The sequence below is a fragment of the Penicillium nucicola genome (assembly GCF_028828085.1).
Source record: "Penicillium nucicola strain IBT 29836 chromosome Unknown utg000010l, whole genome shotgun sequence".
Lineage (NCBI taxonomy): Eukaryota > Fungi > Ascomycota > Eurotiomycetes > Eurotiales > Aspergillaceae > Penicillium > Penicillium nucicola.
The window spans coordinates 2,104,107-2,120,817 of NW_026643134.1; the positions used below are offsets into that span (position 1 = coordinate 2,104,107).

The 16,711-nt window shown below is 49.0% G+C and overlaps 7 protein-coding genes across 7 annotated transcripts; 3 read left to right on the forward strand and 4 right to left on the reverse strand.

The window, feature by feature from the left end:
* Nucleotides 1-232: 232 nt before the first annotated feature.
* N7511_009340 (biotin--[acetyl-CoA-carboxylase] ligase BPL1) lies at nucleotides 233-2,508 on the reverse strand (the record flags this gene model as incomplete). The annotated part of the gene is made up of 4 exons (XM_057131717.1): nucleotides 233-741; nucleotides 810-1,081; nucleotides 1,131-1,697; nucleotides 1,745-2,508. 4 exons carry the CDS (start codon nucleotides 2,506-2,508, stop codon nucleotides 233-235), a joined length of 2,112 nt encoding a protein of 703 aa, XP_056979705.1.
* A 747-nt stretch (nucleotides 2,509-3,255) lies between these two features.
* N7511_009341 (putative mitochondrial genome maintenance protein Mgm101) lies at nucleotides 3,256-4,243 on the forward strand (the record flags this gene model as incomplete). Its single annotated transcript, XM_057131718.1, has 2 exons — nucleotides 3,256-3,839; nucleotides 3,964-4,243. The coding sequence occupies 2 exons, from the start codon at nucleotides 3,256-3,258 to the stop codon at nucleotides 4,241-4,243; spliced, it is 864 nt and encodes a 287-aa protein (XP_056979706.1).
* Nucleotides 4,244-4,705: 462 nt separating this feature from the next.
* Nucleotides 4,706-6,895, reverse strand: N7511_009342 (uncharacterized protein; the record flags this gene model as incomplete). The annotated part of the gene is made up of 1 exon (XM_057131719.1): nucleotides 4,706-6,895. One exon carries the CDS (start codon nucleotides 6,893-6,895, stop codon nucleotides 4,706-4,708), a length of 2,190 nt encoding a protein of 729 aa, XP_056979707.1.
* Nucleotides 6,896-9,290: 2,395 nt separating this feature from the next.
* Nucleotides 9,291-11,052, forward strand: N7511_009343 (uncharacterized protein; the record flags this gene model as incomplete). The annotated part of the gene is made up of 3 exons (XM_057131720.1): nucleotides 9,291-9,756; nucleotides 9,807-9,846; nucleotides 9,900-11,052. The coding sequence occupies 3 exons, from the start codon at nucleotides 9,291-9,293 to the stop codon at nucleotides 11,050-11,052; spliced, it is 1,659 nt and encodes a 552-aa protein (XP_056979708.1).
* A 503-nt stretch (nucleotides 11,053-11,555) lies between these two features.
* On the reverse strand, nucleotides 11,556-13,173 carry N7511_009344 (cytochrome P450; the record flags this gene model as incomplete). Its single annotated transcript, XM_057131721.1, has 2 exons — nucleotides 11,556-12,713; nucleotides 12,769-13,173. 2 exons carry the CDS (start codon nucleotides 13,171-13,173, stop codon nucleotides 11,556-11,558), a joined length of 1,563 nt encoding a protein of 520 aa, XP_056979709.1.
* A 737-nt stretch (nucleotides 13,174-13,910) lies between these two features.
* Nucleotides 13,911-15,544, forward strand: N7511_009345 (uncharacterized protein; the record flags this gene model as incomplete). The annotated part of the gene is made up of 3 exons (XM_057131722.1): nucleotides 13,911-14,198; nucleotides 14,247-15,381; nucleotides 15,441-15,544. 3 exons carry the CDS (start codon nucleotides 13,911-13,913, stop codon nucleotides 15,542-15,544), a joined length of 1,527 nt encoding a protein of 508 aa, XP_056979710.1.
* Nucleotides 15,545-15,873: 329 nt separating this feature from the next.
* Nucleotides 15,874-16,287, reverse strand: N7511_009346 (uncharacterized protein; the record flags this gene model as incomplete). Its single annotated transcript, XM_057131723.1, has 3 exons — nucleotides 15,874-15,919; nucleotides 16,024-16,082; nucleotides 16,144-16,287. The coding sequence occupies 3 exons, from the start codon at nucleotides 16,285-16,287 to the stop codon at nucleotides 15,874-15,876; spliced, it is 249 nt and encodes an 82-aa protein (XP_056979711.1).
* Nucleotides 16,288-16,711: the final 424 nt, after the last annotated feature.

Consider the following 16,711-nt stretch of genomic DNA (forward strand, 5'->3'; position numbering starts at 1 on the left):
TTGGTAGATATCTTTCCTTCTCTCTGTTCTTTATCTTCAATTTTTTTTTTGCGTTTAGAGCACTTGCATGAAAACCTTTCTTTCCTTTCGTGCTGTACGAGTATAAGACATACTTGCCTCCTGGTCTATTCCGATACAGGGGTTTTACAATTGACTTCATTCAATCATTCTGAGTTAATCTTGCATCTCCATCGAACGTAAACCCACTATATTCCACATCCTCAACCCAAAATCAAACCTTCCTCTTAACCAAGCCTCTAAAGAAATCAAAACTATTAGAATCACTCTGCAACTGCCAAACTCTCCCAGTAGGCCGATCTCCCCATCCCAACTCCTCAGCAAGAAGCAGCCCATAATCACGCGTGATACCCTGAATCCGAGCCTTGGCCCCACCCTCCTCTTCAAGCGTCACAATCTGATGCATGTGCAACCAATCCTCATAATACAGCGCCTCAAATCCACGGTCAAAGCCCGTACGCAGGAACCGCGTATACAGAGACTCAAAGGTCGTCAGGATGCGCGCGAGCAGTTTCTCCAGCGTGACGGGGTTGGCGGCTGCGCTGCCCGGCGACGCGTATTTGGCAGCCAGGGTTGTCAGTGCTGTTGTCGGTGAGGCGTTTGTGGCGTTAAGGCCTATTCCCACTACTGAGATGTATTCGTTCGACATGAAATGGCTGTTTATTAGGATGCCGCAGATTTTTGTGTAGCGCTTTTGGGCTGGGTCTTCGGGGTCGAGGGCGTCTGGAGATGGGAGGGGTTGTTAGTTCTTTTCGGTTGATATGAGTTGGGCGGTTTGGGGGTATACGTACAGACGTCGTTTGGCCATTTTAGTTTCACGGGGATGTTTTCATAGCCCTTGGCGTAGCTTTTGATGCCTCGTACTACGGCCATTGCTGAGAGGTATTGGAGGAATACTACTGGTGCGGACTGCATCTTCTCCATTGGATGGCGGACGACAGTTGAGAAGATGAGGGAACCGGCGGGTGAGACCCAGACGTTTGAACCGCGGCCGCGACCGGCGACTTGGCTGGTTGCTGTTGCTGTGAAGCCCTGGGGGAGTTGACGGAGGAGAGCGGTGTTTCTGTTGATTGTCAGATTGGGATATCCTAGGGTTGGAAGGCGAGGCTTACTTTTCGAGAATCGTGTTTGTGCTAGTCACAACTTCTCCGTATAGAAGATTGGAGCCAAAGCATGTGGCGTCTCCCTTGGACTCGGTCTGATACTGACGGAGGTTGGAATAGAACGCGTGGTGGTTAAAGTATGGGGTAAGCTTTGAAGAGGGAATGTCGTCGTGGAATACAAGACGCTTGATGATCGCTTGGTAGTCGACGATACCATCACTAGGCGTGGAGGACTCCGTCGGAAGCGATTCCTCCAGGTCACCAAGATTCCATGTTCCAGGCCGCTCAATGCGGAACTTATCATGCTCGTCTTTGAGATACTCGGTTCGACCTTCATTCGTGAAGTCCTTACCAAGGCCTGACAGAATGTCCATAGGTCCATCAGCATCGATACCAGACATATGCATGGACGACAGTGAAGGCACTGCCGAGGTCTCCTGTGTGACTTCAAGCCCAAGCTTAGACAGACAGGCTTTCAGGAAGTCTGTCCGTGCCTTATCATCTGCGGCGAGAGCGGCGACCATTTCAGCGTATTCAGGCCCGCCTGCCTTGGGGTGGAGATTGACAGCCGCGAATCTAGCACAGGTCAGCGGTTAATCTTGCCAGGTTAGCTTTGAACATACTCAGGATGAGGTCCTGTCAAGACTGCAGCTCCTTCGCCGACTTTGCAGTAGACGACAGCAGCCGTATCCTCCCCGGAATCGACATTAAGCTTCTCGGTATAGCTTGCAAGAACCTCGACACCCTTGTCCGCAAGCAATTGCGCGTCAACAAACACTCCGCCACCGTTGTAGTAACACTTGAATTGCTCCGGCACAGTACCAATGCTCAAAGCCTCCTTGGACACTTTCATCTCCGCAGCACGAGCACCCTCCTCACTATGGTAAACGAAGCCAGGGAATGCCCCGCCACGACAGATACCGGGGAAGAACGCCAATTCGCGGTCCCCAACAACCTCCATAGTCTTATCGCCAACCTCAAACTCACAGCTCTTGCATCCATAGTAGCCTCCAGCACAAAGACCCAAGTATCTGCCACCATTGCGAACGAATTGTGCAATGCGCCTGTTCCCCGCGCCATTGAACGTGCGGCAGTATCCCAGATCCGCGCCCCCGGGGAAGACCAGCAGCGCACAAGTGGCCATCCATGGCTCTTTCAGGAGCATGTCCCCCGTCACAGGGATCACGGCATAGTGGGGAGCGAGGAGGCGGCGGAGGGTGTAGAGACAATGGCGGACTGAGTCAACAGTGGTTCCGTTTCCTGTCGAGAAGTCGTCGGTCAGAAAACGGCTGAGTTGCCATGCGGAGTAAGTGAGCGAACCGGAGTAAACAAGCACATTGAGTCTTTTGCCAGTGAAATTGGCATTGTTGCCTGTAGGCGTGGACATTGTTGTTGGGGGGAAATCAGTCATCGATAAGATCAGATCGCCCGTTCTCCGATGCCAACCGCCTGATTCTGTCACTTTCCTACGATCATGTCGAACAACGCAGAACAGACTACTGTTATCCCGGAGGAGGATGATGAGCCTGATGATTGGTCAGTGGCTTTGCAATTGGGTCTGTTCGAGGGCTAACTATGGCCGCAGGGATAAGCGCATCTTCAGCACTGGCTGCCATGGTGATTTGATTCGATGTTCATTGGAAGGCAATGCTAATATGAAGCAGCTGAGCAAGACAAGATGAACGACTGCTACTATGCCAAGAGAGACTGGCGCGAATGTAAAGAAGAGGTGAGATGATCCTTATGGACCGACGTCATGCTTGAGCTATTCGAAGCTGTTTGCACCCTTCAATGTCTTCAATCAAGAAACAGCTTTCCTTATCTCACAGAGGTCTATTTTCAAAGTCTTCATATCACATATTGACTGGAAATTACAGATGGAAGCCTTCCGTGAATGCTGGAAACGCCAGGGCAACGACCAGCGAACAGAGACCAAAGATACTTAACGTCAGATGTACTTGATACCAACACTTAAACTTGTACAATCAGCCTCTCCAATCAAATTTACAGACCAAACTATCTCTCCCTCTTGGCACTCGAGCTCTATAATCATCCAATTTGCTTCTGTGTCACGTGACTGCACTTACAACTCACTTCACAGCTCACCTCTGCAGCTTCAGCACATCAACCAACTATGTCTTCAGCTTTGCGCATCCGCTCCTGGCGGGCAATTGAGTCTATTCAGCATGCTTCGCCAATCTCTGGCTCTCGAGGAGTCACCCGCCTCCAATTCGGACAGCTCTCCACCCCGATGACCAAACGGGCAATCAGCTACAGCAACTCTCAAAAACAGACCGAGAAACCAACCACCTCTTACTCTAAGCCTTCCACCACGACTTCAACACCGAAACCCAACTCTCCGGTACCAACAAGTTCCGCAAGCCGTGTATCGGCCCCCACCCCAAACCGCGCAACAACAGAAAACATCTCCCACAGCGGGTTGTCCGACAAACCCCTCTTACTCGAGACCGCCCCCGAAGACAAGATTGATTGGACACGATCATTCCATGGTCTTTCCGCTGCCCCGTTCCCCAAGGAAGCAGCCGATATTCTGTTGGCCGAGACAGACCCACAAGAAGTTGAGATCAAGCCCGATGGGATCCTGTATCTGCCCGAGATCAAGTATCGCCGCATCTTGAACCGTGCTTTTGGCCCTGGTGGCTGGGGTCTTGTCCCCCGAAGCGAGAGCATTGTCACGCCCAAGACCGTGACAAGAGAGTATGCTCTCGTTTGTAACGGACGGTAGGGAATCCATCCCCCCATACCCTCAGTCGGCATCTGATAAACCTCACATTGCTCCGACGCACATCCATACGGGCCTATAGCTAACTCTATTATCCAGCCTGGTCTCTGTCGCTCGCGGCGAGCAAGATTATTTCTCCCCCGACGGAATCCCAACCGCAACAGAAGGCTGCCGCTCCAACGCCCTAGTACGTTGCTGCAAGGACCTCGGAATAGCAAGCGAACTCTGGGACCCGCGCTGGATCCGCAAGTTCAGGGCTCAGCACACTCGCGAAGTATTCGTCGAGCACGTCGTTAACAAGAGAAAGACGAAGATCTGGACACGCAAGGATGACAGCGTGAGCTATCCGTGGAAGGAGACCGGCAGTGTCAGTAAATAGATCTAGATGACTATATCGGTAGATGACATCGCTGCGTAGTCTTAGACTACCTTGTACAATATGCAATTGATTTGTTCTGACTACCCAGCTTAGCGAAGCTCCTCTGTGTGATCACGGTTCGGATGACACCGTTTGTGCTATTCAATGGGATAGTGGCCAAGCGGTTAAGGTGCGCCGCTCGTATTTTGACATCTATTTCTTGAATTATTGATGGGTACTCTCTAAGACCTCGCTGGATGGGTGAATAACTTACAGGGTAGAAAATACATCTTTCTTTTTTTTTTGCCAGTAGACCATGTATTTAGCCGGGGCCTACTTCCTTTGGTCCAGATTGCCTGTTCAACGCATATTCCAGCATCAAGCTTGGGGATATAGAAGTAAGAGGCTGTAACGTTCTATTAGGGATATTACTATTTCCGCACATATTTACAAATTTGAACCCCCAGGCAGGGGAGCATTTGATTAAATTTCCAACTGACTTTCGGGGGCATCAGTGAAATGCATCAAAGTGTTGCGCAACTTCCCCAGCAAGCCGTTGATCCCACATTCTGGAACAAAGTGGCTGGAGTATGCCAATGTCAGCTTGAGCATTCCACCCTGCAGTTCCTCCGAGTACAGCTTCAATGAATCATCCGTGGGCTCAATGGGGATGTAATCAGCCCAATGGCAGCGCAGGTCATCTCCGATTTGAACTTCCGTCTTCGCAGAAAGATCTTTGTGAATAACCAAACTCTGCGGCTTACATCCAGCGACCCAGGAGGTGCTGTGGGAGACAATGCTCTCCCATTCGGCCGCTTTGAAGGGAGCTATCTGCTTCTCTTGGTCTTCAACAGCTTGGAGAAGTGCTAGCGTTGTTTTGCATTGGCCGTACTGCACTCGAACGGGCACCCGGTTAGAGCACAGACCGACAGTTCGATGTGCATTCGGCGTGTTCATATTGCGTAAATTGACAAGCTGGGCGAAAACAATATCATCGCATTTTGCCTCTTGTCGGAGAATTGTTGACCAGGCAGCTTTGACCATGCTCGCCATGCTGATGCCACTAGGCAAAGATGGAATAGTGACCTTGGTTGAGCATCGTAAGATTGTGTTCTTTGACTGCATCTCTGGCGCGGTGTTTGGTATCTCGGTGATGCTTGAGTCCGAAAGAATATTGCGCCAGAAATCAAATGCCTCGGGGGTTTGTTGCTTTTCCACTTCCTGAGCAAACAGAGCATATTCCGTCGAACTGACAGCTTTTGCTGGGTCTTGATAGAACTGGCACAGATCGGAGACAAGAATCTCTGGACACACGCTGTCATATTGAGAGTGTGATAATTGAATCATCAGAGCATTTTGGTCTCGAGATCCAGCAATGAGTGTGAAACATAGAGGAAGTGTACCCAGCGGAAAAGTATGGCCCGGGTTGACTGTACACAGATTCCGAGCAACCGAAACCGGATGCTGAGAGACATCGGTGTGCACGGTAAATGGAAGATCGAATTCCTTCAACACAGTCTGAACAAATTCTCCGTCATGGCGTGTAAAAATAGACCGGAGTGCAGTGTGAGACTCCATGAGACGCTGGCAGGCATCCTCGAGCCTCGAAGAGTCCAAGGGCCCCGAGAATTCCAAAACAAAACAGCCCCCTTCGTTATTGTTGAGTACCCATTGCTGTGTTTTTGTGCATGGGAAAGTCTCCAATACGTTCTCAAGGGGTACTGCGGTGGTGTCTTGATTGGTCTTCTCTTCGGAATGCGTTTCGAAGTAGATTTCACGGGGTGAAACTGATGAACCGCGGCTTGTTGGGGGAGTATCATCTCCCTTCGAGGCATTTTCTCCAATAGTCTCCGTCCATGCCACTTCTGAGAGCTGTGACTGATCTGACTTTCCATCCCAATCACATACAGATGGGGAATTTGTGGTTTCCTCGCTTTTTGTGATCACATCATGTAGACCCAACTCCTGTCTGCGCCGCTGAAGACGAGAGTTGAAAGATTGATCGCGCTTGGATTCATTAGGAGAAATATCCAGAAGAGCTTTTAGTTGTGTCTCCGGATCGGTCTGTATGCAATTCACGATATGGACCAGTCGATCCATCACTATCCGCGACAGTGACGTTGAAAGAATCTCTGGATCGAATTCGAAATGCATATGGACTTCGGTATGCTGATCCACACCGGTCAATAGCAGTGGACAAGTATCGAAATGGCCACCGCTCAGTTTCATTGGCGGGCCGGTACTTGTCCAGTCTTCCATGTCGTTCTTTATCACCAATATGTTCGGGAAAGCAGGAGACGTTGATAAGTCCAATTCGGACAGCAGAGACACAACGTGATTTTCAGTACTCAGCAATTTCAACATATCATTGACTTTTTGCTCCGGTTGAATGATCATTTGAATGGGCGAGATCGGATTGGCAGAAGGATTGGATTTCTCACATAGACCGAAGACGACATCATTCGAGTCCGTGTAGGCCGCAATCACGATTGCCCAGGCCAGCTGCAGAAGAGGCGATATGCACGTAGCGTCTTCTCCTGTCTTAACTGGGATCACTGAACTGTGCTTTTCTGTTCGGCGAGCATCACAAGGCTCGTTCGGCACCGAAGGAAATCCACTCGGTTGCAAGCCTCTTTCTTGGTGGTCATTTTTTGGTGATAGATTGGCCTGCATGGTGATGGTATAGAAAACAGAGAATGTGAGGAGAAAGCTAGAAACCCAAGCGGACACGGATACATTTTGTATGTTCCAGCTTGTCTATTGAAATGCTTCAGACCCACCTGGAGCTCTCAGGTGGAACTGATAGCCCCTTTTGTCAGATCGTGGCGATCCAACCACTCTCTTGGGTTTTCAAGCCTCGTGCTGATTATGAGTATAAAGAATTACAGGAATAAAGCTATAATGACGTGAGTGGCTTCAATAAATTGATCCAAAGACCGGAAAACTCCTCTTAGCAGGTCTGGGGAGTAACCAGTTTGACTTAACTGGCACATAGACATCTACGCGGTGAGATCGACGTAAGAGATTCCCAAAAACAAGCCTGTCAAACAACAATCAAACCCCGACCCACAATTCTCCATTATGATCGCTAGAGTTATTTAGTTGATGTGCATCACGTAGGTGGTGGATCGGTGGAGCCCTATGTGCGAACTATGATCCGATAGATCGATCCTCCGAAGACCGCCCCAGTGTAAGGGGAAGTCAGGGGTTCTCGTGAAACAAAAATTCTGCAGAACATACAGCCAGATTCGGATTTTTCATCCCAGTCCAATAGGACTTAACCTTTTATCTGAATGAGTCGCATGGGAAGATCATGTATCATTGACAGCACGAAATTGAATACTGTAATTTCCGGATTCCATCACGTTCGACGATCGCTACTGGAATTAAATGGGTGATTGGTTCTACTGTACTAAAGGCTCCAAAGCTACAGTGGATCCTCGGCACTTCGGCAACAGAAGCTCTGCGTTCTGAGCATACTGTACATGTATTAGTGCTGCAGAAGGTTTTCATACTGTATGTTTGATATATTTCGAGGTGCGAGGGAATCAAATGTGAGCTCCAGATAGGGCATTAGAGTTCCAATGAAGATTAGAGTGCAATACATATAGTGCAGTACGTAGATTGGTGTTAATATGCAAGCCCCGAACATTTCATCGGAGATTCCACTCCACTTTCCACCATGGCCGATTTCTTTTCGGTCGAAATCCCGGAGTGTGTTCAAAAAGCAAATGACTTATCATTGCCAAAGCATGTATTCAGCCGTGCATGACTTCATTTCACGTGAAATAGTGTGTTTTCTCCATGGCAGAAAGCAACGAGAAACACAATAACTTAACATTACTTGATAAGCAGGTCAAAGTACTTTAGTTTATGGCAGGTCTATCGAATGACGAATCTGTGTTATCTTGATTTTATTTTATGAAACAGATGCGGCGAATATATCTACACGATACAGTGCGCATTGAACAGAGATCGGCCTGTCCTTGCGGTCTGTACAATTCTCATGCTCTGTCTCTCTGTTCTTTTATGTTTGACCCTCACTCTTTTCGCCACCAGCATTTGAAATCCCGTGTGAAGAGGCTATGTGCCTATGGCTGCGCCACATACGTGGAGGTTATGTGCGTGTAGCATGGGCTCGTTCCGATGGAGAGCCCAATTCCGGTACTAAGACATAGGCATATAGTCTCTTTGTTGTGACATTATATGACGATTAACATCGGACATCTTCTACGGGATTAACAAATCATGCTGTGCAGCTTTTCTGATATATACCAGAGAACGGCCTCATAGGAAATGAATGGTAATTACCTTGGCCACATCGTGAGTGCCAAGGTCTGAGTTGCCTAGTTTAAGGTACTCATTGGTCAGGTATTCCAGTCGCCCCACACAGTTATGCACATACTGCGCCGAGGCGCGTAACTGGCATCTTCTAGTATGCAAGAAGAACTGTTTCAAGAACTTGTGGGAACCGGCTTAAACTTAAGCCTCAGACCGGAGAGGGGCTACTGGGGTGGATTGCAATATCGGAGGCCTTTGCCTTGAAACATAGGTAGCTGATCACCTGTTTCGCATTATTTAATAAAAGACAATGTACCATTTAGGGCGTGGAATGCTAGATAAAATATTTAGTGCAATATCTTCTAGGAAAGGAAGTTGTTTACAATTACAGTAGGCTATGGAGGAATTGTGCCTGGGCATTCGCGCCTGGGCATTCGCGTCTGAAGGATCGCCGCTTGGACTATGCACAAGCACCTCTACGGCTTAGGGGCGCCTAGAGCGGACCAAAGCCTGGTGTCTCTTTTCCCCGGGTACTTACAGTAAGGAGGAGACTTAAAAATAGAAACCTCACGAATGAAGTGATTGGGGCTGTTCACTCTCATTAGCTTGAAGTGTTAAGTGCTTAAGATCTCGGATATTCATCTTGCCCTCTTCAAAGCATTTCACGCCCGATTAAGATTTTTTTGCTCAAGGGGTTGTCCAGATAGCAGAATACGCACTACCCAAGGATAAAACCACCCGAAGTGGGGGCCAGATATAGACTATGACCCTCATGACACAACTCAGGATGATTACTGTGCTTTCTTTCGTTCAGTTTAGTATATCATTAGCGGCTTTTCTTCCCAAACGAAATACCACCATCACTGTCCCAGACGGGGTGACCTACTCCAACAATGTGATTTGCACACCAACTTCGTGGACGGATATTGTGTCTTTCTTCCTGGGCAACTACCTATCTCATGCGGCAACGGTCATCACATTCCCTGGAGAGCCAGCCCTCACCACAACAGTGAACATGATCTTCGCCATTCTGTTCCCTTCCATGGGCGCTAGTCGGGGAATGATGGCTATCCTTGGACGAGGAGCCCTTCAAACTAGTCCTCTCAAGCGGGCGCTACAATCAAGAGCATTGTGCATGGTGGTACGGTCTCGAGAGTGGGATCCGAAATCGTCACAGTCGATACGATCATTGTCAATACTGCCTAAACAATGCAATGTGAATGAACCTGAATGGTGGCCTTATTTGAAGCTCGGTACTTCTTTGTGATTTCGTACTCTTGTCTTTATTGCTAATAAAGAATAGCACGGAATAAAGACAACTATGAAGAAGAGATCAAGAGGCTGTGAGCTAAAGACATCATACTAAAGTTTCATTGCTTCTAACACCATTCTATAGGGAGTCATACACAGGCCCATTTGAACTTACTGTCTGCATTCCTCCATGGCTTGCCCCAGAAGGTAACACATACAGTACCGTGCCTCCATACTACAAAATATCCGGAACTTGTGAGCTCCCTCCCGGGTACGGGCTGGCATATGTTCCATCCAATGCGCTCATAGAGCCCCTTTCGGCCGCGGAAATACTTCGTTATAATGGCCAAGATCCGCAAAACCTCTCCTCCACATATAGCTTTGCAGCACCGTTGATGGCACTCATTCAAATTGTATATGGCTCGGTCACTTTATTCCAGTCACGAGGGAATCAAGTAGACACGTATGGATACGCTGCATTCGGGTTCACCGTTGTGCCATACTTGATCATGTCGGTCGTCAATCTCGTCGGCAATATGGCAACTCACAGCTACCCATCACTCTCTCTTGTTCATACTGAGTTGATGGATGAAGCTATTGGACGCGGCGGTGTCTTTACAGGTGCTGTTGGAAAGTTGAGAAGCGAGCCACTCCCAGTCAATAACCAGTTCGTTTTCTCGGGTGTATGTCAACGTCGCCAAGGGCCTCTATGGGAGTTCGACGTGGGAAAGGTATACCGTCACGGCGAGACTGAGCCCGATGATTTCTTTCCACTACGCACAACCGCCTGTGACATTCCACACAATTTGTCTCCAACATCAAGCAGATCGCCTTCTTTACAAGAAAATCAAGAAATATCTCGACTCGTCATCGTTTGTCCAAGCTGTTACAAATTTGAAGTCAGCTCTTCAAGACCGTTTCCTTTGTTTCACACTCTGGTCTTGTCCATTTCATTGCTGCCCCTGGTAGCAATCGGCGGACTCTCCGGGTTCAAGGCCGAGTCAAGCACTGTGGCACAGAGAGTCTGGATGATTGTATCTCTTGTTTTCGGGATGGTGATAGTTACCAATGCAATGGTCGCAGATTATTGTATTCATGGCATTCTCCATAATCCTGTTTGGATGAAAATCCGTGAATGGAACTCGGCCGACCCGCGAAAAAAGAAACTTGTCTTTATAGACATCATGACATTTCTCCAGCTGAGTTTTACTATGTGTGCTATAGCCACTCCAGCAATTGGTCACTTTGTTGTGGTGGGACAAATGCTTTGGGAGTACGGATCGTGCTCCCAGCTATGAGCTGTCAAATAGGATGTTAACTGATAATGATGCACTGGTCTATATTTTGACAGACCCGTCGAAGACTTTTCTTCCTCGCACACTATGCTTATAGACGAATGTGGTGTCAAAAACCACAATCCCAATTTCTCTCACGTTTCTACCCTTACTAAATCTTCGTTCAATGATATACCAATTCATATAGCTACACCATTATGCACTTGAACGAAAAAAAAGAAAATCAAAACTCGAAAGATGGGATGTGAGCAAAGTCCACGTAGCTCAATTCTTAGTAGCTCAATTCATAAAATCTTTATCAATTTTTTTATCACAAGGAGAAACGTGACTCAATCGTAAGTCACACTAGTTATAGTCTGACGCAAAGTGATGCAAAGAAACACAATAGATCAATGTGCTGCAAAGGTGAAATGGATTCCGGCAGGGTAGCCAAGGGGTAGAAAGAAGGGGTCAGGAGCAACCAGAACGGGTTTCATCAAATCGAAACAATATCATTAAGGGAATGTTTACTCAGCTGCCTCATGCATGCGGACAGTAAGTCGATCAGCAGGAGAACTGGTCAAGGTCAAGCCGTGTCGAATCTCGCGATCGGGATTCACATCATGGATCTGATCAAAGCGCTGCAGGAGTCGAACAATGACGTAACCGGCTTCGGTGAGAGCGAATTGTTGACCGATGCAAATGCGCGGGCCACCGTTGAAGGGGATGTATTCCCAGCCAGCCTTGCGGTTGGCCCAGCGGTCAGGCTTGAATTCATCGGCATCAGGGCCCCAGAGGTCCTTGCGTCGCTGCATAACATGGGTGGTGTAAATGACAGACTGGCCCTTGCGAACGTAGACGGGGTCTTGGCCGTCGGGACCACCGCCTCGAGGGATAGTGGTATCGCGAGTAGCATTGCGGCGGTTGAATGGCACAACGGGGTAGAGACGGAGGACCTCATTCATAACATACTGCAGATATTGACAGGACTTAAGAGCAGCAAAGGTGACATTTTGCGGGTTCGAGTAAGTGCCAAAAGTGGAGATAATGGTTTCGCGGAGCTTATTAAAAACTTCAGGGTTACGGGCAAGAAGGAGGGTGGTCCAGCTAAGGAGGGAGGCAGTAGTATCGCGGCCGGCCAAGAGGATGTTCAAAAGCTGCGAGCGCAGCTCGATCGGGTCTCGTGTAACCTCCAGAAGGGCGTCCAGGAACACATAAGGGGATTTTCCAGTTTCGGGGTTCTTCTTTTCTTGGTCGGCGGCTTTCAAAGCAGTTGCGACGACCTTGTCAACGAAGGCTTGGACTTGTTTGTCTGAGTTCTTGCTTTCTTTGGTCTCAGCAAGGAAGCTCAATTTCTCGAATCGGCCACGCTGCGCGCAGATAAATTGCGAGAAGTCAAAGTGGCCAGCGAAGGAATCCTCGGGTCTGTTTAAACCGTTCAGACCACCAAGCTGGCTCTCAACGCTTTCGCCGAACAGGAACTCTGTGGCAGAATCGATAGTTAGGCGGAAAAATATAGTTTGGATATCGGTCGAGGCGGTCCAGCCGTTGGCTGCGACGGGCAGCGCTTGCATGGCCTTTTGCACATGTTCTTCCTCCAAATCTAGCTGACTGATTTGCTCTCTGGTAAATTGAGGGCGTAGTAGACCTCTGGACCTAGACCAATCCTCACCGTCCGCAGTGAACTGTATCCGGTTAGTGCCCAAACGAGAAGGAGAAAAAGTATATCATGTGACTTACAATACCAGTTCCAAGTAAGGGGTGCAACGATCTTCGGCGAGAATCACCGAGTTCAAACTCCTTGAATTGTGTTGCTAGAACAGCTTGGATATTTTTTGGGTCGATAGTAAAAATGCCATCGCGACCGAGGTTGCGAATCATGAAGGTAGTGACGTAACGATTCTCCTGCTCGGCCATGACCTTGAAGCGCTTCTCAGCCAACGCTGGAACAGTATTTTCTTTGGCCGCTGCCAGAGACTGCTTCAGGGTGTCGATTCCAATTGGATCTTTGCAAGGGTACCAGGGCAGACTGCCACAGCCCAGCTTTTTAGCGTTGCGAGAGTGCTGCCATGAGTTGATCACCATGCGGATGATCTGCAGCACGATGGCCGCGGCCGCAAAACCCACGATGAAGGTCAGGGCCATGGTGTTGATGGTTGATATGGGTTTACAAGGAACCCAGATCTTGTGTGGGCAGGAGAAGGTTATATGTTTGAATTTAGCAAGCACCGATGGCCGGGTGGGGAACGCTTGCGGAACACAACAAGATGCAGTCAAGATCGTCAATGTTGGAGCCAATAAAATGCACAGCGGAGGTCATATTCGATCAGTGGTCGGAGTTCGCACTCATTCCATTTCCTGGGCCGTTCGATCTCGGACCTCTTGCTCGGTGAGTCTTCGGATTGCGAGAAGATCTTGGAGCCCATCGGGTTCATATTCGGAGACACCGTCAGGTTGCATGTCCATGTATCCACAGACATCTGTACCGTACTTTGTATCCACCAAATAATCTTCATGTTCGCGCCACAGTCGGTGGGTTGCCCCCCCCCCTTCCACGGGCGGCTGCGGTCGCACTCGAGGGGAGAGGTCTGTGTGGGCTCAAAACGGATTTCGGATTTCGGGGTTCGAGAAACCCATTTCCTCCTGAACTTGTGCACAAGTTAAGAAATATGTACTCCGCGAAGATCCTCATAGAAGTATGAATGAAGTCATGGGTCTTGACATATCCTGCAGGTGACCCCTGCTGATGTCTGCATTAGTGTAGTTGCGGCTTGGCCACTGCCGAGGTGATGAGTGATCATAAAAATCACGGGATGAGGAGGCCTTTCTTTGATTACATGAACTTGTTAACTTTCCAACACCGACCGTCTCAGCTCAACCCGATGCAGGACTATGGGAATTCCTCAGATGTGCTATCAGACATGCTCTCATCCAGGTCCTACTTGGACTTGTCTTCGGAGCGGCCACAGGTTCTTCCCAGACGGGAACTAGACTCCGAAATTAAACATGAGCCGGAGCGCAGCCTAAGGCCGCGGAACAAGCGTGACCCTAAAGCACCGGAAATGACCGACCAGCTAGGGATCAACAGGGAATCGGCAGCTCCGGATCGTCCCGCTCGGAAGCGAGGTCGGCCAAGAATGGAGACAGTCAAGGATGCGGCTGCCATTGAGGTATAGTGTATTCCGATATCAAGAGGTCCACTTTGCTCATTCCAGCAGGAGCGTCGTCTGCAGATTCGACGTGCCCAACGCACTTATCGACTCAAAAAAGAATCAACGATTCAGTCCCTCAAATCTCGCGTCGATGGACTGGAACGGACCTTGGAGAAAGTCTCTCATCTACTCGGTGCTGCCCATCAGGATTCAGCTAGTCACCAGGGTGGCACACTGACGACACAGCCTGGCAACGACTATCTGACTCACGCACGAGAGTTGATTTTAGCAGAGCTCCATACGACCCCATCTACCCCAGAGGAAGATGAGAATCTTGAGCCAGCTCGCCAACCATCGAGTGAGACCTTAGGATACCAAGTCTCGCACGCGTTGAGCTACGCAGATGAACAACCCCATCAGAAGGAACGTTCTTCATACTCCAACCACGCCAGGTCCCCTTCCCCACTAATCAACCGTATCCTCCCAAACACAACAATATATACGTATAGCCACCAAGAATCTAATCTCTCACGACGTCTGCACAGGTTCTGCCTCGAGCATATTTACCGCTGGCTCACAGATGCTCGCACCGAGCCAGCACTACTAGGTCGTGTCTTTGGACTCGTACCGTGCATACAAGACATGCCAGGGATAAGACGCAGTTTCCGGCGTGCACTACATTCCGAGATTGGAAGTACGCTGGAATTTACCAAGCTGCCTTTCTACACGCTCGGTGGAGCGGGAACGCATTTTCCACGGAAGGATAGAGATGGGATGCCCATTTCCCCAGATAATAGTCGGAGACCTGGCAAGATTTTGCGAAGGATGGTACGCATTCTGGAGCGTGGGGGAATTCAAGATTGGGATGAGGATTGGAGTGGAGATCGGGAGCCCGGGATTACGGGGCCGGGTCAAAGGCCCCTGGACATGGATCGGGATGAGAGGATCCGTTCGTTGGATCTGGATGGTGAGTGGTTTGACTGCCATGATATACAGGGCTATCTGGAGTCCCGCGGCCTTACGCTTGATGGGTCGGCGCTGAGGCTGGAGGTACCCCCTGCTATGGTTTGGCATCTTCATGGATTCTCACCCGATCAGTCTGTGTCGAGTCTGTACCAAACCCCCGACGAGGTTTGCATCAACCAGCCAGCATCAGAGCCGAGCTCGTCTTACATGCTGGACCTGGAGTGTTTCTTTGATCGTGAGTCAAGCCTTGTTTCTCTCTTGATCCCACTTCAACACATACTTACATGTCATTAGTTCTTCTGGCCAACTTACGAATCCTTGGCCGCGCTCCAGGGTTCCGAGTCTGGGATGTTGACTCTGCGTTGAGATCCGCCATCCATCGACGCCCGTTCAACTAGCATGACGTACGGGAAAAGCATACCGTTGAAGACCATACAACTGATAATAATACAATACTGAACGAAACTCATCAGCCAATGTTGGCAAGGCATTAGAAAAATGAACACCATCATTAGTACTGTTCTGGGTATGTGTACGGTAGATCTGGAAAAGCGGTGTATCATAACAAAAAAAAAACAAAGCCACAAAAAAAGCCACGCAGACGCCCGACACGTCACATTGTCATAATCCCTGCACCTCATCACATTCTCAACATCCGGGGTTCGGTATCAGTGGTCACGTGTATGGTATATCAAATCGAGAAAGAGATCGTTGAGGCGTTAAGTGTTTAGCAGCAGCACTCGCAGCACTCGAAGCAGAGAAGACCAGCGCACCTATTCAACGAATTAGATATATGGTCTTCATCTTGTTTGCGCACTCAGACTTGCGACTTCGATATATGCTTCATAGATGAAAGCGGGGATAATGATCGACTTACATTCCGCAGCAGATACCACCACCGCCACCTCCACGCAGCTGCATTTGCTCTTGGCTTGCCTAAAAGCGACGGGTGTTAGTTTTACTTGGAAAGCTTCCTGACAAATGATTTTGCACGTACGGGCTGCTCAGCAACAACAGCCTGGTTGCTAGAAGGCGCGGCAGGGCTCATGGGTTGCATGGTGACAGTGTTGGCGTTCCAGGTGTTCTCAGTAGGAGTCTGGTCGTTGACCGGGGTAGACTTGAAGAAGTTGAAGTTGAACATGGCGAATGAAGGTAGAATGAGGTGTTGTAAGGTTGTGGGATAGAAGAAGAAGAGTGTATGGAGTATGCGACACGGAATATGAATTTAAAACAAAAAACACCAGGGACGGGATGAAGGGAGACTATATGTACTAATTTTTTCCCCTACGTAGAGATGTGGAGGATCAGCTCCCGAAATACAATGAAACGACTAGCGCCCGACCAATTTGGGACCCATGTACATACATGGAACGTTGTCACGCATTCCAGCACTCCATGGCTGTACTCCGTACGTATTCGTAAACAAATTTCCATGCACTAATTAACTTAGAATGATGCTGCCTGCTGACTGCGGCCGACTTACGGAACCTGCAGTGAGGCTTTGCGGGCATACGTGGTCCACTGTTCATGTTCTATAATTATTCCCCCAGGGCTCAATGCTTCCA